At 36.8% G+C, this 27,349-nt stretch overlaps 1 protein-coding gene across 1 annotated transcript in view; it reads right to left on the reverse strand.

The window, feature by feature from the left end:
* Positions 1-4,172: 4,172 nt before the first annotated feature.
* Positions 4,173-27,349, reverse strand: part of LOC129573335 (kinesin-related protein 8) — a 60,377-nt gene continuing 37,200 nt past the window's right edge. Inside the window, exons 2-8 of the mRNA XM_055453737.1 lie at positions 19,514-19,723; positions 18,596-19,399; positions 18,040-18,358; positions 7,870-8,001; positions 6,473-6,660; positions 6,187-6,373; positions 4,173-5,843 (exon numbers count right to left, since the gene is read on the reverse strand). Coding sequence (XP_055309712.1) covers positions 5,547-5,843; positions 6,187-6,373; positions 6,473-6,660; positions 7,870-8,001; positions 18,040-18,358; positions 18,596-19,399; positions 19,514-19,723 — 2,137 coding nt within the window. The 3' untranslated portion in view covers positions 4,173-5,546. The remainder of the gene's footprint in view (positions 5,844-6,186; positions 6,374-6,472; positions 6,661-7,869; positions 8,002-18,039; positions 18,359-18,595; positions 19,400-19,513; positions 19,724-27,349) is intronic.

Here is a 27,349-nt window from a genome sequence, read left to right on the forward strand (position 1 = left end):
ATAACTGATAGAAAGCAACAAAAACAAACCGTATATTCCAAACAAAATGACCCAATACAAGCGAACAAGTATTGAGTATTTAGACGAAAGAAGAGAAAAAAAACATGGTAGATATCTAAATGACAGAACATAATGTGTATAATAGATGTGTTTTTATGAGATTAAATCCATCAAAATGGCTGGATAAAGAATGAGCTTCGCACTCTCCGAAATTCTTGACGCTTTTTATTTCGGCCACCACACACGCTTCCCTTTCCATTCATTCGTTTATTTTTCTTTCGTCTTGCAAACGCATCAATTGTCGTTTTTTTTTGTGAACGCATCAATGTCGATTTTCATGTATTGTTTTTGTATCATTAAAAGAAGCGCTCAAAATGTTCACACCCGTTCAATGAATGGAATTGCTTTTATTTGTCTCTATTTTTAATTCAAATTTTGTGTTCGATTGAACCAAGCAATAAATTATACAATAAAAAAAAAGACAAAATGCACAAAATTGGCATTATTTTATTCGCTTCGAAATGAAGCGGTCGTATCCTTAGCCTGGCAAAAAAAAGGATCATATTACGTAAAAAAAATCACTTACACACGGGAAACGATTGATTTTTGTGGGTCGATTAGACATTTTCTAGAAATTAAGTGCACAACAAACAGCAAACAACTTTATTCAAAACGAGTTACGGCTTTACCACTACTCTATACTTAGACACGATGATGGACAACTACAAAATAACAATTGGATTCTATGATTTTATCACATCACACACGAACACACGTAACGCATTAAAAAAAAGAAACATCTCACCTTTTGTGACTGATCATTTACGAATTAGACATTTAGAAGAAAATGGAACAAAAAATGATAAAAATAACAACAAAATGATGATATGTGGATATGATAGGAGGAGCAAACAAAATATTACAATTTAAATGAGAATAGTTCGTTTTATAGAATAATTTGTAATAACTGTCTTACGTAGCGTTTCAACAAGAACAACAACAACAAATACAAACAGAGTAGGCATGTTTAGATTGAACGAATGTAAACGAAACCCGATGACCGACGAGTTTCAAGATGATGAACAAAACTGTTGAATTAAAGTGATTTAAAATTAAAACCAATTGCTGTTTCATTTCTTTTTATTGGACTTTATTTTCCACATGATTTTCTATTATAGAGCATTGTTTTTTTTTCTTTCAAAGTGATAATTATTATTAATAATTTTTTTTTCAATGGATTTGTATTCGAGGTGCATTTTTGGGAGGTTCATCTTTAAGCGAAAGCGGCTTAAAAGTACTAGCTGAGAATTATAAGTCTGTGAATTACTATTCATCTTTTCATATTTCTAATTTTTTTTAAAATTAACTTTTTTTTTGTTTCAAACATTCTCCGCTCAAAAGGTAAGCTTCCCTCTGTGAATCGAGCAAGCACCGATTCAGACATAGAAATATGTTAATTTGTTCCGGTAAATGGACGAAAATTCCTTCGATTGTAAAAACGACAGCATCAAATGTTATCAGCGATATTTTGTAACATAAAACTCACCTCTAAATCGACCTAAGGCATATTTTCGTTTTTCGAAAACGTTCAAGCGCACTGTTTTTTTTTGGGGTGTTCTCCATTGAAAATGCTGAAATGGTCATATACCATAGTGGCAACATAAAGTCTTTGACTACCAAAGTACTTACCATTTTTGGGTGTTCTTGTTCAGTAAGTCTGGTATGTGAGTCGCAGTGCGAAGTCCGTTGAATTAACGTTCAAAAAAAAACAACAACAAAGAATGTGAGATAAATACGAACAAAAAAAAAAAACAACACACTCGCATAATTTATTAAAACATCATACAATTCCATTGGTCGTTTTAAGCGAAAAAAATTTTAATTGAGAATGTGAAATGGTTTACATTCATTAAAAAGTCAACAAGTATGTGTCTGTGCAGCACGCGTGCGTACGTCGTTTTGGACTACCGTTTGAAAATTAGATTAAGCGATTCCAGCTTGTTGCCGATTTGAAAAAGGAATTGGTTGAGTAATAAACACGCTCATCGAATAGATATGTAACTCATTGGGTTTTTGCTTTCTTTGTGGAATCAAAAAAGAAGTTTCGAAAATCGAATCAGAAGTGCAAGAGAGATTATGAGAAAAAGAGAGCAGAAAATTTATGCAGCGTGTCTAAAGTGGTCATTCTCTTATGCTTTGAGTTGAGTCGACGTCGAGTCTATATTCCTCTGACTGCCTACTTGGCCCATGCCCATTTTCAAACGGTATCCAATTAATTAAATTCAATTTTGTTCGTGCATCTCGAGAAAAACAGTGCATTTTTGCCGTAACTCCGAAAAATGCAAGTCGATTCGCCAGAGCCCCAGGATTGAAGTGTGTATAAAGTTTTGTTTTTTTGTTTTGTTTTTTTTTTTTTGCACATATTTTGCGAAGTGTGTGTGTTTTTTTTTCTTCTCCTTAACAATTTACTGGTTTTCATCATTTTTGGCAAAGTGGCGAAACGACTTCTAAATTAACGTTTTCACGCAATCGCATTCGTTAGCGCACCTCTCGATTCTCTGTTTCTTGCTAAAAGGGACAATAAATTTGTAGCCGAATGCATTTTTGGAGCTGTGCTTGTTGCTGCTGCTGTTGCTGCTGTTGTTTGTCGTCGTCTTTCGGTTTTCTCAGGCGCACTTCACTTCAGCAATTTGTCGGCTTCGCGTGACCTTGTGTCTGGAATGTTCAAGCAACTAGTGCGCATTCGGACAATAACATTCGAACAAATGCACATGATTTATCTTATGTGGCTGTCTGGTTGGCTTTTGTTTCTATTTGAAAGGAAACGAAAAATTTAAGAAAATGTACCGTTGATGTTGGCCATTTATTTTTCAATTTTTCGCGTTCAGCTTCCGAATCGAAAGTTATTGCACGAGTGCACGCACTTTCGTCTTCAATAGAAAAGCACCCGCTGTGTGGAAATTACATCCAAACGCAATGAATGCGATCAGATGACATAACAAAGAGACAAATACCAACAAAAAAAACCGAGCAATGGATGCACGGCGGTCTGTTGTTGTTGTTTTTTATTTAAATTTTATTACATTTTTCCTCTGTTTTGTTGTTTTTTTTATACATTTACTAAAAATAAACCTATTTAAATGTTGCGTTTTTTTTTATTTCTTCAACTTGTTTATGCTCATTTCATCTGATTCTTGTCGCTTGCTTTTTTTAAATCTAATTTTTTTTTTTTCCTAATGAATAGTAATGAATAAAATAATTTACATGACATGAATGAGTACAAAGTAGGCAAATTTCGTAATCGGTTCGTGTTGTTGTTGTTGTTGCTTTTTATTTGCTTCGATGTGTGTGACATTTTGTCTGTTGCACGAGAAGGGGAAGAGAGAAAAAGAGAGATAGAAAGCGGGTGGATAGAGGGAGGCAATTGCGCACAACCCATGAATTTCATAGTTTAATCAATTTTACTCCAGTTAGATAAGTCAATCTTCGGTCCGTTTATTTGCACTTTGATATGCCAATGTCATGTTATGCCATCGTAACGGTGTGGATATCGAGAAAAAGTAGAAAACTGTGCTTTCGAGCTCATTTTGAATTTTTTCGGGCTGGAAAATATCAATGCTTGACATGCTAAAAATGATCATCGTAAACATTGAATGAATTTTGCGAATCGTTGAAATAACCAAGCAGGTGGCTAGAGCCTCACTGGAACGGATCAAATTCAATCAAAGATGAACAAAAAGTGCAGATTTTTGAATATGTAATAGGGAAAATGAAAACGCAATTGGGCATACGCAATGGGACAATTTCAAAAACCTTATTTCAAGTGAGTCTGAGTGTATTTTATCTACAAAATTGTTTGAAAAAAGTACGTATTCTTCAATGGTACGTACTTATCAAGTATCTTGGTATTTATTCATACGATGGGACTACTGGAAAACTGGGTTTCGTTAACGTAGACGTAATTTTTATCAATAAAAACGAATTCTCTTGGTGCAAGAATTTCTTTTCGATTTTTTTTTCTCCACGGATTTTAGAACATTTGGTAGGAAATGGGTTCAGCAATCAAATTTGTTAAAGATGACGATTGCTAAACGAACCCATTTACTTAACAAATTTGATTTGAACAAATTGATTTGAACTCATTTTCAACCAAGTGTTCTAAAAATCGAACATTTTGTATGGAAGATCAAATGATCGGTAGAAAATGGGTAAACTGTGTTTTGTTTAGCAAAAGCGACATTACCATCTTTCTGAAGATATTTTTAAATTCTGATAGTCAAAATTCAGTGATCTTGTCAAAACGACAATGTTAATCAGATGAAAAATTAACGATTCAATACCTTTGAAATTATACAAATGAACGCGCTTGATGATCAATTCGGTATTTTTGTGGATTTGTGTGTGACCCGTCGAAAATATGGTTTGAAAAATCAACCTACTGATCATTCTTAGATACTTAGTTCATTCAGAATAGGATTTCAAGGAAAAAGTTTGATTAAAACAGTCAACGACAGTTGAGAATATATGTTCAGCATGGAAACTCAACAAGCTGAGATTGAGACGTTTCATTGACTTGAATCATATAAAATCAATGAAAAAAATTGTATCGGAAAATGGGTCTTTCAAGAAAGAAGAAATTTAGTAGAAAAAAAGATTTTTCATGGGACTTAATAGGCATTAAAGAACAGCGAAAAGAAGGAAGATTTTCATTTGAATTTTTTTTTCATTTCTTTAAAAAAAACTTTCTGGGTAGTTCTCATTGGGAAGGTTCTATCATTGAAAAAATGGGTTGGTTATTCACCGCAAATGGGCTACCTTAAAGGAAGACTTTGTGCATATAAAAAATGCAGTTAAATCACACAACGAAAAATCCGTTTAAAATAAAACCGAAACTGATGCGCCATGGACTAAATGAAATTTGTAAAAAGAAGGAAAATAGCGGCACCGTTGTATTCCAAAAGTGTTAGCAATTAGAGAGGGAATTGTGCTGAGACAAAGAAATAATGCAGCAGTTTAAAGCATGCAAAGTGCATCGAAAATGATTCGGGTGCTTTGATGTCGTTCAGAATTGTTGTTGTTTTAAATTAACTTATAAAATAGTGGTTTTGTTCTAGGTCATAGTAATTTTTTTCATTTCTCATTTTGTTTCAGATAAGAATCGGAATAATAAGCAAAAAAAATAGCTTCTAGGTATGGTTTTGTTCGTTGTTGTTGTTGTTGTTGTTGTTTTTGGTGATTCCTCGGTCAAATTGTGCGTTGAAATTTGTCCGTGGATTCGAGCACATCTTGAAAGGGATAGGACTTATTGGGATGTAGAGCTCTTGCTACATAAATTACTTAGAACAGAAATCGGCAAACTTAGTCGGAATGCCGTGACGTGGTGGCATTCCACAAAATTTGTCCATTTCCATTGTGAAGAAGACTACAGTAGGATCAATGGATCGAATGTTTTTGTGTGTGTTTGTGTGTGTGTGTGGGTTTTGTTTGTTTGTTTTGTATGTGTGTAGTTGTTTTGTTGTTTTGTTCTAAAGACTTATTCGTACAGTTCATGTCGCGGCTGATACGAATCCTGTTGTTGTGGATGACTGTTGACTGGCAGAACCAGATGAAGAAGAAGCAGATGATGCAGCTGGTTGCGAGGCGGATGATGATGATGTGGATGGTAATGGCGCTGTGGCCGAACCAAGCCCTTTCGGCCGTATCATCATGGTCGCCTTTTTCAATGTATAATCCCAGCCTCGCCAACGGAACCAAACGATACCCTGGCGTGCGGTCAAATCCTGTGGATCGTGCAAATACAAACCGTTTAAACCACGGCCGCATGATTTCCACCACCAGCCACCCTGTACAACATGGGGAAGGGAAAAAGAAGATTTGTTTTTGGTTAGAACGTTTTTCGTTGAATTTGATTTTAAAGACAATTTTAATGGAAATAGAACAAAAAATGTGAGAAAAAAATAAAAAAAATTGAAAGAAAAAATTTGCAGGAATTTTGTTTTAAAGAAAAGAAAAATGATTTGGAAAGAAAAACGTTAAATTTTTGAAGAAAAGTCCGTTTGTCAACTTTTTTCATATCTTTTTTCGTATGACACGATATTTTTCCATGTTCCAAAAATCCATTTTCCTCCTCGTAACGTAACAACGTCATTTCAAAAGTGAAAAAACTCCAAAATCATTGCATATTACCTTAAGCATTGAGGCGCAATTCAACGAGCTTCGATCATTGTCTCGATTGTATGTTGAGAATGGGCTATTGTTTGAACCGTACCATGGATCGTTCAATGAATCGCCAGCATTACCTTCATAGCCGTCAATTTCGAGTTTATAGTAATCGGCCTCCGAATAGATTTTGAAGTGTGAATATTGAGCATATCTGCAATCATACGAAATGAACAACACCCAAAAGCGGTCAATAGTTGAAAATTCACGATTTGTGTGACAAAAAGATTGTTTGGTGGAAAAAATGGTTTACCGTTTATTGCCTTCGAAATCCTCAAGTTCGACTCGCAGCGAGTAGTCTTCGTTGTTGGTGAGCATGTAGATATTTTCGTTGCCCAGCCAAAATTCCTTGGCCGGATCGCCGAAGCCATTTTTGTAGTCGGACCAGTCGCGATTGAAGTTTTCGCGCGGTTCACCAAAGTCGTCACGCCGTTGAATTACCTGTGTATTTGATGAAATGAACGAAAAAATTGTAAATACAAAATACGAGATAAGAGACTTAATTAGCTGATGTCATTGGGTACATTGAGAGCAGACAAAAAAAAATATGTTCAATCATCATCGTCATCGTTGCTGAGTTGTTTTTTGAAGAAAAAAAAAACCCAGAAAAATTGCAATCCACAAAAGATAACTTATTCATCCGCTTCGATTGACCATATTACCGTGTCAATTGCCCAACAAGCGATCCATAAGTTTGGTTAGTTTATACTTTATGTGCAAATCACCGGGCTTTAATCGAACTAATGAACATGTAATGTGTAAATGATGTGCGTGCGTGTGTATGAGCGCAAGTGAGCGAGCGAGCGCGCACGCACATCTATTCGCCGACTGTCCGGATCCACAACGGTTATCAAATGTAATAATAAGTTCAATGATTTCTCATAATTTGATGGTGATTCTCGATTTGCGGCAAGTGATCGCTGCCGCCGTTGGTGCTGCTGTGAATTGACTGTGCTGAGAGAGTATTTGCGGCGTGCTGCCGCGCAATTGACAAACTGTGCAATGCGAATAGTGCAGGAAATACGCATAATTTAATCGAAGTGATCATGACTCAATATGTTCCGAGAGCAACGACGACGACGACGACGGCAACGCCGGCAATCAATTGCTGTTGTGCTTTTGTATTTATGGATGAAAAATATTTATTGCATTTTTATTCGATATATTTACTGAAAACTAGTGCTGTGCGCTCACAGCAAGTTTATAACGCCGAATATTGGACACACACAAAAAAAATCGCGGCGCACAAAACAAAAAAGTGTGTACGAGATCGCACAGTTAATGTGATTTTCCTTTTGCACTTATACTGTGTACTGTATGCAGTTTTTTTTCCTTCGTTTTGGTCTTTTTTCTTCTTCCAGTCGTTTTTTTTTTTCAGCGATTGGTATTTTGTCATTGCTCTCAATAAGTTCTCAAATGTTCGATTTGACCATTGAATTCAGGTGGTCGCTAATGTGCACATTTCAGTCAGTTGTTGTCGATTTTTTTTCTTGTTGTTTCCATTCGCTCGCACCATTTACCAATCGTTTTTTTTTTTGGTGGAAGATCAATATTTTACGCTCTTGCATTTGTCAAATCGAAAGCCATGGAAAAATCGACACACTTAAGACATATGACAAATACTAAACTTAAGACAGAATGACTACTTACCGTCCAACCACCATCAGCAATATCCTGTTCGCAATAGACTTTCAAAAACCAATATGTTGTGCCACGAATTTGCAAATAATACACGCCCGATTGACGCATACCAGCATTCTGCAAGTCCACGCATGAGAAACCCTGTGCAATGAAGATAGAGAGTAAAACAAATTGATGAGTTGTTTATCAAATTGAATCAGAATTAATCGATATTTGTTGCAATTTTGAGGGGAAGAAAAGGGAAAAAGGAAGAAATTCTCAAATTTTTTTTTATCATGTATGAACAATGATCATTGATCATAGGTTCTGATGCAGCCTGATCTGGTTGATTCTAACCGCAGCTAGAGTTTTCTTGACTCCCAACGTGATCGATTTTCATCAAAATTCACTCTTCGAAAGATTTCTGAGAGCAATTTTACACTAGATAGAATGGACTTTTGGGACCCAATCATTAATTTTTGGTCCGACTCCATCGGAAATTTTCGGTGTTCGACATTAACCTCAACAAAAGAATCTTAATTGATCACTTATAAGTTAATTTCCTTAAAATCACGATGAGATAAGATTCCAAAGCCTAATTAATTAATTCATTATAATTTATTTATTTATTTAGACATTTTTTTTTATTGAGAATTCATTAATGTTCCTATTTAGTAGGCAATTTCATCATACACATCATCAATTTTATTATGAACTTTATCGGTTATCGCATAACCGAAGTTGATCAATTTTCCAAAAATAAAATGTTTATCGATTTCATTATCTGGCTGGTTTTTTCTACAGCAACATGTTTTTTTCAGTCTTTTTTTTATGTGTCGATACAATGTTTTTTTTTTGTGTTGGTTTGTTTCATTTCATTTGTGTTTCAATATCTATAACCATGTTTTATGCGTCAATATTTATGTTTTATGGTTGATTTTAACGAGCAAATCGTTGCAGCGACGACGACGACGACGACGACGACGACGACGAAAATCGTCATTGAGTCTGGCCCGTTTGTAGCGCACTCATAAAAAAAAAGTGGCCGCACAGTGTGAATAATTATAATTTGTGATTTTTCGAGAGTAAAGCCAAACAGAGATAAACAAAAAAGAGAGATTATTGGTAGCCGAGAAGCATTGAGTTGATTTTGAAATGAAAATGACTTTTCGCAATGCAAACAAAACAAAAGACACAAATATTTTCGTTGTCGTGCAATATATTGCGTCTGGGGCATTGATGACCTTGATGCTGTATCATCGCGGGGCAATGTATGTTGACATTGATTTTTAAATAGTCGAAAAAATCGGGAACACGTTCCATTCATCATATCGTGGCATGATGAAGATAAACGAGAAACAACACCGTTTCAAAGCTTGACGACCAACAACCAATTCCAAGATAAACAACAACAACAACAACAGCAACAAACAAAACAAAGATGTAAAAAGGTGAAGCCATCGTTTGAAAGTTGACGACGTGACAATCAACACAAGAAACGGCGAAAACCAATGAATTCTTGCATGTTAACGGTGATTCATGGTTCAGTAGCGAATGTTCCGTTTGAATCAATTAAAACCGTAGCTCGCACTTTATTTTGACAATTTCGGTTTTAGTTGGTGCGCTGTGTGAGTGTGTGGTTCATTTGAACGAATTAAAACATCAACCTTAATTCGGCGCGCTGCGCGCGCGCTTTACACTCATTTATTAATTTAACCAGTGTAGATGACGACGACGACGACTACTACGGAGACGGTTGGCTGTTGTTGTTGGTGCTTTTTTTGGTCGCGCAAATCGCCAATCCATAGCCAAGAGAGCAACAATTCCAAACAGTAAATGAATTTAACCAACTAACAACAAAAGCAAAACGATTTACGCGATTCGTTTTGCCTAATTGCCCCAAAGGTAATTATACCTTTGAGTGCACATATTAAGTCGTGTATTTTTGCCACAATTTTCGTTGTCGTTTGGATTTTTTTAAAAGAAAAATCGTACGTACACCGAATGCAGTGTATGCGCTGTGTGACCATTTTAATAATTTTTTTTGTTCGTTGGTGTGTCATGAATTAGATTTTTTCATGTAATAACCGCTTCTTAGCGCATACAGAGTCTTTAAACAACGATGTTGAACCTTTTTTTTTCTTCTTTCATTTGGTTTACATTTTGCTTCTCTCGCTCTCTCATAAACTCTGCTTTTTTTCGTCGTTGGCCGATTCTTTGTAATAATTTTTTTCTACGTCGGTGCTGCTGTTGTTGCTTTTGTTGTTGTATCTTGTCTTCATTCGATTGCACGCCGAATATGCAACTGCCCCATGCAAATCTAACCGTAATTCCCAAGCAACCAAGGTATTCCACACGCATACAATTTCATGCTCATTTTCCTATACGGGCCCAACAAACGTTCCACGCTGAAGAGAAAAGAAAAAAAACAAAACTATTCGCAAAATTGCAACAATTAATGGAGACTAATCGGTGGCTATTGCTGATGCTACGCCCCACCATTGTGCAATTTGGGGTATGCTTGCAATTGTTCACATTGAGGCTAGTTTAGTCATTTTTCTCCACTTTTTGATATTCTTCTGTTGCATTCAGTTTTTGGGCAATTTTTCGGACAGTTTTTCGGGCAATTCTCTGTAATTTTTGCTGTTTTTGGTCCAATTTTCATCTTTTTTATTCTTTGTCACTATTTTCCGCTTTTTCTAACAATGTATGTGGCAGAGCTTCTCACCGACATACAGTCTGTCTCACTTTCTGCTGATTTTCTACTCTGTTCCTTGCATTTTCATTCACTTTTTGAAATTTTCATTGAAAATTTCAAGTAAAACTACTCTTTCTCTTACATTTCAACTGATTCTTTCCGATTTTCTGTCTCTTTCTCTCTTTTTCCACTTTATTTTCCACTATTTAACAGATTGGATACAAGAACGGAAAAATCGGACGCATCGTCCATCGGTTTGCTCTTGATTTGAAATTTTCTAGTTTCCCTCGCGCTCATTTTTCTGGCAAAAACTTTTATAGTTCGTTTGAATTTCTGTGCAAACGATGCACATTTGTTTTGACATCCTCGTCTAATACCATTGATTAACCAAGAAACGATAAAAGTGACCTCTCGTAGCGGCACAGTTGAAACTAACGAAACAAACACAATTGGAACATGTCATTTTCATGTTCAGTGTTGGTTCTGTTGTTTGCCGTATAGCCGGAGAGAGATGTCTACAGCTTAGTGGCGTTGAATGACATTCAACACCCATGTGTTTTGATTGCATGATTCAATATATGAGTGCACTGCGTAGTGGTGGTGTGCGCTAGTGTACTCACACACAAATTAAACACCAATTGTGCTTTTTTTCCATTAAACTCTCGTTTTCTTCGCGGATAATTCGCACTGGGTTTTTGGTACCGGGTACACGGTACTTACAACAAATATAATCATATTCTTGACCTCCATATCGTTTTATTTTCTGCTCCTTATCTTTTATCTTTGAGTGTTGTGTGTATTTTGTTCGTGTGTTTTATTTTCTCTTCGTTCTCGGTATTATTCATCGATATGGTGTGAATGTTGCATGCTATCAGCCGCATAGATTTTTCATTTTGGTTGTTCTGAGCCGGGCTGATAAACGCGCGCGGCTGGTGCGATTGTTTCGGTCCATTGCAGAATGCGCGCGATTTGAATAAATGCGTGATCGTTTGGCGCCAGCTGGGCCATTGTTCAATTGGATAAAACAATTGATTAGAAATCAGCGGTGTATTGTTCGGGCTTTAATCTAACGTTGATTTTGCTTTTCGATGCCGATGACCCGTTTTTCACTTCTCTTTTTTTTTCGCCATGGAAGAGCATAATTGTCCATGGAAAATTGCTAAAATGTTGGATAATTTTATTGCACAGACACACATTTTAGTAGATAAAGCCGAAGCTGAAGTAAAAACCGAATCTGAAGCTCAAGCAAAATCTAAAGATGAAGCAAAAGCCGAAGCAAATTCTCAAATGAATTAAGAGATGAAAAAAAAACGATGCCAAATTGAATGTAGAGAGAGGAAAAATGTGCAAATTAAAAAATTCGCAAATGTTTTTCGCTAAATTTACGAAAATTTAATCAACGACAAACAGAGATGTTTGCAAATTGAAATTGGTAGCAAAATTACGGCAAATTTGAATGGATTTGGGGCCAAATGGTCGGAACAGTCATATCGAGCCATATGGTAATCAGGAAAATTTTGTTACCGCAAAAAGGTTGGAAGGAGCGGTGACGTGAATGAAGGGAAAAAAGTAAAAGGTGAAAAAGATCGATTTTGTCAATTAGCCGATGTGTTCATTAATATCGCTTCGGGGTTTCACTCTCGTTCATTTCCGTTTGTTAGGTCATGTAATCGGTTGTTTTGTTCCAAAAAAAATGAAAATGAAAAACAAAAGTAAAATACAATGTAAAAGAAACGAAAAGAAAAGCAACAAAATTTAATCATTTTTGATTTGAAGAAATTGAAATGGCTTTATAATAATCAATAATTTGGTTGGCACGGAAGGGAAAACCGACACATCGCATGCGCACTTAAGACAAACAAAAGATCGCGCTGGTGAGCGAGAAAGAGAACGCAGGCAGAATGAGGAACATGGAGAATGAGGGAGAGAGAGAGAGCGGGATACAGCGACCGAACGAGAGAGAGAGGTGCGCGCCCAAGGGAATAAATTCGTGATTGCTGGCGGTAAGATCGCTAATTTCTTCCTTATTAGTCTCGATCTTGATCGTAAGCACATAAGCTTTTGCAAACATACATGTTTATTAATGCCACTGTGAATGAGTTGTGGGTATCGTTTCGGTAACTGTTTTTTTTTCTGTCTTCTTTTCAATGAATTGAATCTGATTCGAGAGTGAAAATTTGATGGCGCGACACGATGCAACAGCAATGTGGTGACGGCAACAGTGGAACAGCAATCGCACATGGTTTCACAAAGTTTTTGGATTATATAAATCACCAGCGAAATTGCTGTCTAATGCTGTATTCTATGTCGTTTTTATCACCTTCGACAATTTAATAAGGCGCATATTTGAGAAATCGCTCGCTCTCATAGATTTATACAAATAATTACGGAATGGCGCGGCAGCGGTGCGCGCATAACATACCCGATAAATGCGGCGTCCGTACTGTCATTGGCCACCGAATCAGTTGAGGAGAAGCAAGGAAAAAAACAGTTGAGTACGAAATACAAATGAAAATTGCAGACAAAATGGCACGAACAATTGCAATCGCATGCTAGGATCAAAGCATTTGCCAATCGCTACAAAACAAATAGACAGTGAATGAGAGTGAGAAAAAACATTTCGTTTGCTCGTTGTAAATGACACAACACATACACATAGGGAGAGAGAGAGATAGAGATGATAAATTGGCCGTGTCTCGACGACAATTTTGCTTCATAATTAATTATTATTGTCGTGTGACAAATGCTCACGCGTTTGCGCATTGCGCACCGAATTACACCGAAATCTCACGTCCTTCGCCACGGAACCGTGGCTTCACATTTTATCGGAAATTTCAATGAAAGCCACAAACATTCATCGCGCGACCGCGCATCAACACGTGAATCAAATGAATTTTTATCATCGACAGCACACATACCATGCCGAAACAACAAGTGATTACCCCGAATGGTAATTTCAGTGAAGAGAAACAATTATTATTGCATGAATTTGATGTGAACGACGGCTACCCAACGAAAATGTAACACAAACGACAGCTCTCTGTCAAAGCATGTTTGCAATGGACATGATTAATTGAATAGAAGTCGGTCAAAATCGGGGCACTCACGCGCACCGCGCGCGTCTTACTCATTCACCATCTACTCGATTCAAACGATTGTTTTTTTTTCTTCTTGCTCTTTACTTGCTTCGAACGAACGGAGTGCGTTCAATTTGTGTGTGTTGACTTTCATTTGTTACATGCCCTCTCAGTCACAGCAGCCCCAAAATAATTGCAAATGAAAGACAATTTGAACATGTTTAGTGTGCGTCTGCTGTCATTTAAAATGATAAACGACAATTTTAACAATAGACACATAAACACTCGCCAAACAAACGAATAACGGTTGAGAAAATCTAATGACTTGAAACAATGATTAAACGAATCAACAGCTTAAGATAACACACATAAAATTGTATGCCGAAAAAACACTCATTACACACATTCTCAGGCATCATTTTTATTGAATGGCCAAAGGGTCAATTGCTGTCCACAACAAAACAATTCCATTTTCAAGTTAAGTAATAGCATTCAATTTCATTTTCAAAAGCTTTTACTCAATATAAAATGGTAGCAGACTATCGGCTCTGCTCAGAGTGGTGAAGAAAAAGTGAAAAATACATGAAATTAAAATAGAATATCTACGATTTTCATTGGAATTTACCGAAAATGTGAAGGGAAATAATGAAAATGTATTGAAAAACCGTGAATTGTATGAGGTTTTAGAAGGAAACAAAACAATACATACACGAAAAATTGAAAAAATGGCCGAAACGATAAATGAATAGAAAAAAAACAGAAGAAATTTCGAAACGCCCAGGAAACGCTTGAGAAAAATTAGGGGAAATGCAGAAAATCCTCGGAAAGAAGAAAAAACTGAACGAACAATATTCAAAATTGCATGGAAATGGCAAATTGTTTCGAAAAAAGTACAAAAACGCACAAAAACACGTGAAAAGGGGGAAACAACTCCGAAAACAATCTGCGAAATAAGTAAAATGGTAAAAAAAAACCACTACTGAAATCATCCACAAAACCACCTAAAACTTCAAGAAGGTGAAGAAAACACTTAAAACTTCTGGAACAATCGAAATTTCAGACAAGTGTTTGCCAAACATTTGAACATATTTCGTATGGAATGGTCGATATCGAGAAGTTATTTTCGGACATATCGAGAATTTATTGAATGAAAAATCGAAATTTCCGATTTTTGGCTTTAAATTTTTAAGAATTTAAGAAATATTGTGAAAAAGTAACTGAAAGACTTTTATTGATAGCACAAAAAATAGAAGAATAATCCAACTTTCATTTCTTGGTTCGTGCATCATGTGTTGTTATCATGTTCTTCGAAAGAACATCTTTCCAGCCATAATTTTCCAAAAGACAATAAAAGACTTCAATTTTTGATTATTTCCACAAAATGGTCAATTTATCGGCGTAAATATCTTCTTTATAGGCTCAATTCTGCATACCTCAGCGATGCACGTTACCAGAATTTTGGCTGGTACACAGCACATTTCACCAGTTGCGACTTCGGTCATATATTCGTTGATGCGAGTATAGTGTGAGTACGACGTGTGTACATAAGGCGCGAACTAAGACGACAATTCACTTCGCAAGAATTCGACCGCTTCGCGCACACGTTGTAACTGGTAAACCGTACACACGAGCCACAGTTTGCTTTGATTCGCATGACCGAAGTAGCAAATGGTGAAATGTGCTGTATACCAGCCGATCAACTGGTGACGTGCGTCGCTGAGACCTGTTGTTTTAACAACACGCATTTTCACAAAATTGTTTCAATCCGCCAATTTCGATCCGGAATAATTCGAATAAAATTCTTACGCATACATCGAAAACCTATGCGGAATCTCGATCAATCACGAAAGCTCTAGTTGTTGTTAATATTTTTTTTCGTTCATCGATCGCATCAAAGACCAATAAAAAATTTCCATAGTTGTAAACTGTGCACTATAAATGAATGAACGTAATTTTTTGTGCAATTTTTTGTGCTGCTGTTGTTGTTGTGTCTATAAAGGCGACCACTTGAATGCGCCTGTGAATGAGATGAAACGGGCGAGCAGAGTGTGCGCGTGTGCGTGCAAAGAACGAAAGAAACGGCGCAACAACAGCGAAAAAAATGCACGTATTTTAATGCTCGTTCAATTTTACAAGATATGTAACAAATATACAAACATTTGTGCATAATCATAATAACTTGTCTATGTGAAGTGCGCGAGAGGTTGTAAGCGATGGTAAACGGAGGTGCACGTAAGCGCCCGCCGATCGATGAGAGAAGCGAAAGAAAAAAACGCGAAAATTTACTCAATCAAATAAAACAGTAATTGGTTTTGGGGTCTATGAAATTGGTCTGGTTGGTTGGTTCGGTTTGGATTGGTAGTATTTTTTATTTGCCTCGATGCACGTTTATCGATTTGAATTGTGTGCGCGTTGTGAGCACGAGAAGAAGCGATCGGGCGAGAAAAAGACAGGTGAAATGAGTTGATAAGAGAAAAAAAGAGAAGAGACGACCGGGTAGAGTGCTCAAGTTCTTTTCGGCCAGAGAGCAAAAGAGATAGATAGATAGAGAAGAACAGAGAGAGAACGACAGCGAGCACTCAAAAAAAATGTGACGACGCATGGAGAATTCGCACATTGGCGCGAATATGCGACAAGACTTCATTCATGTGCGTTTGAAAATGGCCGAGGAAAAGACAAGAAAAGCCCCAGCAAACCAAAGACACAACCATCGTTTTGAAACATGGATTTTTATTTGGCAATATGTATTTTTTTTTTCCTTTCGTTCTCACTGTTTGTGTTTTGGTCGTGATGCGTGTTTGCGCGTGCCTTATTGAACTTTAAATGGCGCAAGATGCTTGAATCATTCACTAATTAGTAAATCTAATTATATCTTTGGCGCGCTAAAGCTGAACGATCGCTGGCGCGTACGTGGCTCAATCGTACACACGGGGCAATCGACAATGATTCAGAGGCAGAGCGACAGACTGAGACTGGCCAACACCATTCAAATGATATAATTTCTCATTTATTTCATTTATAAGACATCATCATGCTGTCGTGAATATGCCAATTTTTGCTGGTGAGACGCTGTGAGCACATTAAACCAGCTCCATCACGCTCTCTTTCTCACTCTCTGAGTCTTTTTTGCACTCGCACTCGCTCTCTGACTGTTTTTCGCTCTTTTTTTTCTCTTCAAATTCGATATTTTTGTCGCGATTTGTGTGCTTTTATTTGCAATCAGCAGCCAGTCCGAGTGGTAAATGATTGAATACCATAAAAACGACACGGCCACAAACACACACATACACTTCGATCGAACCGAACGAGAAGGTCCAAATTGTCTATGCGCCGACATATTCATTTCGAGTTAGATTGGATTTTTGTTAATGTCGCACACGGAGCCGAATGCAACTTTGTAACACTCGTGATCGCTCACTGTATGCATCAGCCGAAGAAATCTTGAATACCTGCATAAATATGCCAACATATCTCTATGGACACAAAAGCCGAAAAAAACATTATTATTATTATATTATCTACAATTTGTGTGTGAGTCTTTTTTTTTCTCTGCTTAAGAGAGAAAAGAAAAAAAGACAAGTGAAGAGAAAAAAAGAACGGATTGTGTGTGTTGCTTCTGTTGGGGCGCGAGCGAATGCGCACACGTTCGTCGATTAATGTTCGAGAATGCGTTCGATTTGAATGGTGCTCGGTGCTTCGATACCTGTACACATAGTAAAATATAAATAATTTTTTTGAACTGGTTTCTCTCTCTCTCTCTCTTCTGTTGTTACTCTTTGGCGCTTACATAATATGCGAACGAACCGAAATGAAAGAAAAAAAAAATGTTCGTAAGCAGCACAAGACTCATTTCAGATAATAAATGCGTTGGTGCGTTCGATGTGCGGCTGGTCTCTTTCAAATTGGTCACTTGGTGGCATTACACACTTGGTGCAACGGCAACGACAACGACGACAACGGTGCTGCACCACACCACACAGCTTCTGATGTGTACGTATGAATGACATGGAATAGATTTTTATCGATTGTCCATGTCAATTTCCAGCCTATTTCTTGCTGCCTGCTGTTGCTCATTGGCAACAAATACCCGCGTCTATTTATCATACACACTCGAATCCGGTATGATTTGTTTTTCTTTTGCGAAGAGAGCGAAAAATCAAATAATATTCGAAATACACTCGCATACAAAAAAATTTCAATTGAAAAATGTGTAAATGTCATTTGCGTCAGGCACAAAAAGCACTGAGCTCTGGCGCTGTTATCGAAAACACTGTACGTTTCATTCTAATAATACAGCACATTTTGGTGCCCCATACACTAATGAACAGAAAATGACTAACGATCTCGAAAAATTAATGGACGAAAAAAAAAATTGAGAAGCGGAAATAAAATAGCAAGAAAATCACTTATTGCCAATCAGCTTACCTTAACGTCTTTGAAGCTCAAAATGTCAGTGGTAAACGTTGAATTGCCTACAAGTGGCTTATTTTTTACGCTCGGGAATATGATGCCACCTTTCCGGGATGTTACTTTGTTGGTGCTCACGTTGAATGCACTTGTTGGTATCGTATTCGATTGCACGGTATTTTGTGTACTGATCGATGATGACGACGATGATGAGGTGGATGTTGACGATGATGATGATGACGACGTTTGATTTGATGATTGTGATGTTGGCGTCACCACTGAACTGGTTGTCGTTTGGATTTGTGGCGGCTCGGTGAACTCTTCGATCAATGAATATCTGGATGGATTTGATGGGAATTTGAAAAATTGGATAAGTTTTTGCGAAAAATGACGAGCCAAAGAAAAAATGAAAAGCAAACGAAAATATTAAGGCAAAAGTGGTTGATTTCAACCAAGAAAACTCTTGATTCATGGGATATTTTCAATTTTTTTTTTTTTTTAGTTTTTTATAGTAAATAATTTTCGTTTTACCCAAAAACGTTTTTCTTTAATCTAAAAATCCGTATAACTGTACCTGTTTGGATCGTATTCCACCAGTCGATCGATGGTTGGGTCCATGAGGAGTTCGGCTGGAACGGGTCGTTGTGCAAGAGCGGCCACATCGTTTTCTTGTTTCTTCAATCGCTTTTCGACCACATTCAAATTGCTAATGATTAAATTAGCCTTTGCCTTTAAATCTTGATGAATTTCACCGATTGCACGTTCTTGTCGTTGAGTTTGTGTTAACAATTCATCGCTCTTTGGCACCAAATCATCGACAGATGTCTTTGTTCCAACCACCACATCCCATACTTCGTCCATTTTCTCGGATACGCTCATAATTGGCTTGATTTGTTTGACAAGCGCATCGATTTTGCTGGTTTTCAAGATCGGTGGCTGTGTGGTCGTTGAATTGTATAGATAGTAATGTGGATCGACGTGATGATCCACGACCGCTTCATGAATGTCACCAATCATTTTCAACACACGTCCAATATTCTCCGACACAATATTGATATGGAATTGCAATTTCTTGTCCATACTCTCCGTCGTCGATCGCAAATCGCCCAATTCGTTGGACACATGGTTTATCACTTCGGCATTCATATTTTTCGTAATTTCCAGTACATTCATACTGATCGGCTTCTTTTCACTCGCCTCAGCACCAATGTCATCAACGGCCAAGAAATTATTATCGATTTGACTCTTCAAACCCTCCAATTTTGAATCGATATCGCTGACTTTGCGATCAAGTGCCACCAGCCGCGAGTCAAGCACATTGCTCGATATTCTCACTTTACCAGCACCGTTCGTCGCACTCACACTACTGTCGTCATTTCTAGTGCATGGGAGAGAAAAAAAAAACATATAAATACGAAGGAATATTGTTAGACAATTAAAAAGTGTTCCGAAGTAAAGAAGAAGCTAAATTTCATGGGCACTGAAAACTTACGAATTCGGTTCGACCGATATTTTGTTGTCCAAATTTCGGAGTTTCGATATGATTGACTCCGTTTTGTGGATATTGTCACCAACACGATTATCCAGCTGTTCGACACGGCGCATCAGATGCTCAACAGCTTTGTCCAAGTTGTCAATACGTTGGAGTTTACCTTCGAGCGTTGACACGACTACCTCGAACACATTCAACAACTGTTGCTCTCTGTGGAATGGAAAATGGTTTAGATAATTGTTAGAAAACGATTCAAAAACCAAATTATTTGCTCATGTAAACTTTGTTCCAAAATTTTTGGATTTTGAATATTTTGTTTTGGTTTTTCCTAATCTCCTTTTTGGCCTAGATTTTGGCAGTTTTCGGTCAATTTTTGGACGTTTTGAACAATTTTGTTCAATTTTAAATGGAAAAAGTCTCATTCTAGAAAAACTTTCACAGTAAACTGGTGTGAAAAATGTGGTTCCGATTCAAAAAGCGGTTGCATGAAAAATCGTCAAATCGTCTCTTCCAAAATGCCCATTGTTCTCAGTCAAATGACCAATTTTTACAGTAATATGTCCATACATTTTGCACAAATTTGCGTGCAAACTCGTGTAAAATGAAATTGTTCGGAATTTTATGCAAATATGAAAGAAAAACTCTGCAAATCGACGAGATGGAGATAGAGAGAGAGGAGAGAGAGAGAAAACAAAATAGTTGGCATAAAATTGGAACGCAGAAAAACGTAAATATTAACAGCTTTGTACGTTGAGCATAATATGTGTGTCGATGTCTATCAGTGGTTTTATATAATAATCATATCTTTTATATCTTGTGTACGGATCATAAAGTTTATGATTATATGCCGGAGAGCGAGTAAAAGAGTTCATTCGGTCACAATGTTGTTGTTGTTCGCATCAATCTGTCTCTCTTTCCCTTTTACTCTTTTGTGGTCAAAACCGTGTGGTGGATGTGAAAGTGTTTACCGATGGAAGTTCTAATTAAGCTTTTTGTTTTGGGAAAGAAAAAACGGTTTTTATCCCCTTATGCGCGCATCCACAATCAATTAGAGTGTCTGAAAGGTTGTGGTAAATGTTTTGCTTTCATTAACCGACACGCATTTGATGATGGGCTTCCATTTTTTTTTTCATCATCTCTAATTGAATTGTGATTTTCTATCTGAGTGACAAGATGCAATAAAAAAAAACCGTTGCGAAATGCGTTTTCATTGTGATGGAAACTTTGTTTGGATTCAAAACTTTGTTTTGGTGGCCTGTGTTGGTTGGCGTTGGTGTTTTGGCTGAAATCACGCACATACACACAGGCGCCATGTACCTTTTTGTCCAGTTATTGCATTGGTCAACATGCACAAACGGTACACTTTCTTGTGACCACATCGCCATCGTCGTTGTTGTCCAAAGAAAAGCGTACGTGACAATTTGATAATGATAACTGATAAGGATTAAATCGCATATAAATACATATCTCATTGGTTTGTAACAGGTTTAATATGGCATATTGTCGATATCGATTTGACATTGTTGGCCCCGCTTCTGCACCGAAATCGATATGTGCGCTCGCGTTAAAACGGCTGTTTTTTTTTACTTGGTTTCTCGCTTATCTTTCGCATTATTTGTAGTTACAACGAGGAAGAATAAAATTCGACATTAAATACAAAATGGTGAAAGAAACAACGAAAAAAAGCTGCCGATTACATTAACTGGTTCTAGATTGTAGGTTGAGTAGACAGCTGCTGCTGCTGCCGCCGCCGACGATGAAGCATTTTGAACATTTTTCGGGGTCCTTCAACGAACCATATGGTGTTGTGCGAGCGGTCAATTTATTGCCCGCTTTAAACTCTTTCATTCTCTCTCGCTCTCTCTCTCTCTCTCTCCCTTGCACTCGCTCTTTGACTCATTGTCCCATTGTCTCTTTGTGTGTCTTGATTCACTCGTGTTCTTTCTCACTCTCAGATTCTCTCTTGCCCGCTTGTCTCGTGGCGCACGCCAATATCATTCCAATTATTGCAACTATGCATAGATATACAAAAAAACGATTCATTTTTACCTTGCTTCGACTCAAACATGAAGCAAAAAAACAATTTTTGCGTTTCAAAGTGCAAATTATAACGGTTATTGTGCCCAATGGAAAAGTTTAAAATAGATTTTCTCTACAAATTTATTATCGATTTTGCATGAGTTGTGTTGTTCCAATTCATTTCTTTTTTCACACTTTGCATACACCGTGTATTTCCATTGGGGCCAGTTATTGGCTTCGAAACTTCGAAATGAAGAGAAAAAAAACAACATGTGAACAAAAAGCACACATACACCGAATGGATGGATCGATTGTAGCTATAGAGTCACTGGGCTAGAGTCGGAGTGGGAGAGGATAATAATAAATAAACGGAAAAAAAACAACAACAAGAAAATAAACAATGGTCTTGACTTGCTGATTTTACAACTTAACTGGTTTTTGATTTCGTGCAATTGCGTACTAATCTCACATCTCATTTCTTTTCATTAAGCATTTATTATTGATTTGCATTTTCGGTGTTTTCGAGAAAGAAAGAAAAAAACATAATTTGAATTGTTTAGATGTGGAGGGCTTTGCTTGTTTCGTTCTGCTTTGGTAAGAAACCAGCACCAAATTGTACCGAATTACACACCGAGAGAGAGGGTGTGTGGAAGAAAGAGAGTGTGTAAGATAGAACGAAAAAGAAGAGTGAGGCCGAGACTGAGACTGAGATCGAGATAGAGATAGATAGAAAAAAAAACTGTGAGCAAACAAGCAATGAACGCTCTAATCACACACATACACAAACCAAGACACACCATTGATTAATGGCACGTCAGCTATGAATTGAACGAGAACAGATTCGCTGGCACAAAATATTTTGAAATTGTGTGCGGTCATGCTCTATGCAAATTGTGGTGTTAGAACAATTCTTTGGCAGTTGGGTGATTAATCGAAAACCTCTTGGTGCATAAGAACTGTGCGTCTCACTCGACAAATTATGCATAAAAAGTTCACACATGTGTGAATAATGGTGAACCATTGGCTGAAGCCGTTGCATTTTTTTTCTCTTCTCTTCACGCGTTTTTTTTTTTTTTTTTAAGACACAATTTGAGTCGGTTTCATTTCGCGGTCCAATTTATGCGATTTTAAATTGGAATTTATGCAATTGGGATATTATCGGCTGTGTCCATGTCCAGCCATGGCATAAATTGTACAACGGCGGCGGCGGCGGCGACGACGTGCAAAAAGTAATCGGTAGCTCGATCCCATTGACATTTACAATGTTTTAAACTTCAATGAAAATTCCAATCATTTTCACGATGCGTATTCGTACAAACGTGAACGGTACGGTTCAGTTCAGTCGCTTTTTTGCATCTTTTGTCTTTGTTCTTCTGATTTGGGCCAAATGCAGTGGCCAATTGGCCAATACATATATATATCGAAAGTGCACCATGCGCAACAAGTAGGAGTTTATCACCGCATTTCATATGATCCGAATATTTTCCGAGTCTTTTGTCGTAGTTTTGCCTCACTGTTACAATTCTTTTGTTGTTGTTGCATTAAACAATCGAAAGAGACTCGACGTCTCTCTGTTACATTGGACCTGTTCACCGTTGTTGTGTGTTTCTTCTTCTTCTTTTCCTGCTGCTGCTTTGTAAACGAAAACTGAATGCGCACCGTGTGTGTATGTATATTTATGAATGTTTAATTTGTTCGTGTTCGCTGTTGCCCACCAAGAGATAATAATAAAATGTTTTTTTTTCGCTCGTTGCTCGGTGGTTTTTTTTTTTTAAAGCACACACACATTTTGCTTGTACTTTTTCTTTTTTAACACCAAACTGAACCCGGTCGGTCGGTCACAAGCGCATTTAAAATAGCAATAACAAAACTGCCGCGTGCACATAAATTCACATTGTACAGATATCGGTCGGTTGCTTGCTTGGTCGCACATTCATCTCAATGTGAGATTTGACGTGCACAAAAACAAAACTTTTTCTTTCTTCATAAAACAAAAGCAAAAATGCTGGCATTTTGTTTCTCTCTCTCTCTTTCCCTCTCTCGGCCGAATCAAAATTGTATCATTTGACTTGACATAACAATATATAGAAATAAATATGATTAATTTCCGTGCGCATTGAGGAAACATACACAAAATCATAGTGAGCGAGCGCGCACGCGAACACTCATAACGATAAATAATAGAGAAAAACAGAAAAAGCAACAACAAAACCGAATGCAAATCGTTTCAAATAATTGCCAAAACATTTAACCGAGATTGAAATCAAACAACGCGAATTGCGGTGCGCTGGTGGAAGCAACGGTGCTGTGGCAAAATGGAAACGACGGTTTTTGGCCAAAGTGCGACACTTTTTGCGGCAATTGGGCCAATATAAGATAAAGTAACAGTTCTAAGTCAAAGCAACCGTTGTAAGCAAAAACAATAGTCCCATATCAAAGTAGCAGCACTAAGTCAATGTACCAGTCTTAAGCCAAATCAGCAGTTCTAAGGTAGAAACACTGTGGTCTCAAAATAGACACAGCAGTACTGTGCTCTTGAGAGCTAGCACCGTATCCAAACCTCTTGAGAGCTAATATCAAAACAGTATTGGGCCAACAACACCGTGATTTTCGACTCCACAATTGTGCATTCGTCAGTGTGTCTAGCGACCAGACTCTAGCCAATTTGGCTTTTTGGATTTCTCTTCGCAGTCGAACTAAACACACATACACACAAACCGGACCATGTCACAGCAATTGGTTGAATCAACTAAGTCAAAGTCGAATAAAATCAGAAAATGAAAATCTATTCAGCGCGTGCACGCTGCCATTTAATTCAACTCGATTGTGGTGTACAAATTTACGTGCACAATGTGAAAGAGTGTCAGTGCGCTTGCTCTTTTATGTTGATAAATTGCTCGAAAAGTGTAAAATGACCCGAACCATTCGCATTTCACTTATTAAATGAATGAAAAACAACCACAGCGACGACGGCAAAGGTGAGAGAGAAAAAATTAGTTCCCATAATAACGTTCAAATGAGCCATTCGCCACACCGTGCGACGCCCAATAAAAACTCATATTCCGAAAACAGCGATAAATGTCGGACGTGAAAATTTGTGTATGCGCGCGCTACTTGGCCGTGCAGATAAACAAGATTTGAGTATTAGAATAATAAACAAAAATTGTAATGAATGAGAGAGAAAGAGAGAGAGAGGGAGGGAGAGAGAAAAAGCACAGTTATAATGAAAATGTGGCCTTTGAGAAGTGTGCCCACACTTAAACAATGCAATCATCATAAAAATGTTGTTTCTCGATTATACAAGTTGTCCGGTGTCGTTGGTTTGCAAATTTTCGCTAGTTCTATTTTCAATCATAAATGTTGTTCGCTAATTAATTCTCATTCAATCAGCTTGTGAATTCAGCGGCTTCTTTTATTCTCGCTTTCGATTTCATCGTTTGTGTGTTCGCTTTGTTGTTTCTCTTTCTTTGTCTTTAGATTTGGGTTTTTTTCTCTTTCATTCGCTTGTTTACCGAAATTTCATTCATTTTTCTTTCATTTTTCGTATCTATAGAAATTATGATGCATTTCATATTTTACCTAAACAATAAATCCGCCTTAGCATTTCTGCCATTGTTTCGCTTGGTTAAATCATGTTCATGTGTGTGTGTGTGTCGCGAGCGTGCGGTCGAAAATTGTTCACAGTGAAATGTATGCTATAAGTGACAATTTATTTCAGTTGATTTGCTTGATTTCGCTTTCTTTTGGGTGGCCAGGCCCATCCGCCCAAAAAAAGCCAATTTTGATGTCAAGCCACTGACAACCATCTCAATTCGATGCTATCAAAACTAATAAAAATTACAAATTGGATACTTAAACATCACTTTGAGATGGGCGAATGGAAAACACACACAAACAACGAAAACACACCATTTGACAAGCGATAAAAATAACAACAACACATTTTATGTTGGTGAGACGTCATGCAAGCAACAAGAAGGAAGCAAATGAATCAATCATATTTCATCTTCTATAGGTGAATTGTTTGATTGTCGATGCGATCATATTTTTTTTCTCTACATTCCAATGTAAGACAAAACCACGACAAATTTGTCATTTTTTATGTTGTTTGATACATATATTTACATTTTAATTAACGCCTATTAGCATTTTGATCAACTGTAAGCGGATCAATACATCGGAATTGAAACCGCCGATTCGAAGAAAGTCTCCAATGGCTTATTAACTCTTTCTCTACGTTTGTTGTTGTTGTTTTTGTGTCTTTCAGAAAAACAATGCCAACTTGAAGACTTAAGTGGATTTCATTAATTCGATGGAAGAAAAAAACATTTCACGAACCGCATGAGTAACTACTATTTGTTTAACATCTTTCTTTAATTTATCAACGTTTTTAGACCTTTTTTCTCTTTAAACTATGCCCAGTAGAAGTCAATTATTTTTTTTTCTCGATTTTTAGTGTTTTTCCCGAGCTCATCATTTTTGAGACATTAACAAGGCCGATTTAGAAAAAAATACACACACACAAACACTCGAGTTGTCAACTTTAGCAAATAAGATGCCGAAATTGATTAAATATTATTTACATTTTAAATGATATGAGGATATGACCGATGGACTATTTCATTCTCATTATATAAAATGCTTGATGATTTCAAATCGATGATGTTTTCCAGTGACAATCACAAATTGGCCGACAATATGTCTAAGCGCATACGGTCCTAATGAAGGGCATCACTCAATTTGACAACAGATAACAACGGCACTTTTTTTCGATAGTTTTTTTTTTTTAATTCGAGTCGACTTAAAACAAAGCGCTTCGATACATTGAATAAGATTAAGTTCGAATTGACTCAACTCGCAATAATTTGGTCAAGATTTTTATATGGCTTTTAGATGATGTTTCGTTCCTTTGAATGATTTTTACGAGTCTTTTTTTTCCTCGTTTTTTCTCTGATTCGCAGACTTTTTTTTCTCGTGCTTTTTATTGCGGTATAATTTCATGCAAAGATTCAAAGTCACCCATTTTGACAAATGACAATTTTTTACGCTTTTTTTTCTACCAAAGACCGAAATAGTCTGGATTTACTTCTTCATCTTCTTATTGCGAAGACTTTTTTTTTTCATTTCTTAAAACGCAATGAGGTTTCAAATTGCAAACATTTAGTACATTTGATACAGACTAGATACCACCTAATAAAGAATGAGCATGCATCCAAATTGGTCGAGGTTCATTGTAGTCTATGAAATCAAATGAATTTCACAATAAGAAGATGTGGAAGATCTCGAATATTTCAGTCACTGTTTTTTTTTTAACAATACATGCGTATGTTCCTAAAAATACTAAATAGTATACTATTGTTCCATTCGACAAAGAAAATGTAAATCGTTCAAAAATTTTAGCGCAACTGTAAGTATTTCATTTTTAATCCAAGGAAAAGGTTTAAACGTTAAACTCTGAACAAATGTGCTGGCAATTGGCTTCTATTAATTACCGTAAATTCAATTAAGTCTAATTGATTTATTTGTCAATCTTTCGGTTGGTATTGGTGATAATCCCATAAAAAGGTTTGTTATGACAACCATTAATCAACTGGGTTAATGGTGTTGGATTGAGAAATTGTTTCTTCTTTTTCAAATTAAATCGTTTTTAAATCCATATTCAATTTACAAATTTTAAATTGAAATTTTCGACACGAAAAAAAAAAAAATTAACAATAGAAATGGGCTGAAGCCTGTATGCGATGTAACTAGTTAACGATGTCTTATTAAATTAAGCATTAACAACATCGTGACCAAAATGAAGACATCGTCGTATAT

This window comes from Sitodiplosis mosellana, unplaced genomic scaffold (assembly GCF_009176505.1).
Source record: "Sitodiplosis mosellana isolate CC-2019 unplaced genomic scaffold, AAFC_SMos_1.0 Smas_scaffold_6062, whole genome shotgun sequence".
In the NCBI taxonomy this organism is placed as follows: Eukaryota; Metazoa; Arthropoda; class Insecta; order Diptera; family Cecidomyiidae; genus Sitodiplosis; species Sitodiplosis mosellana.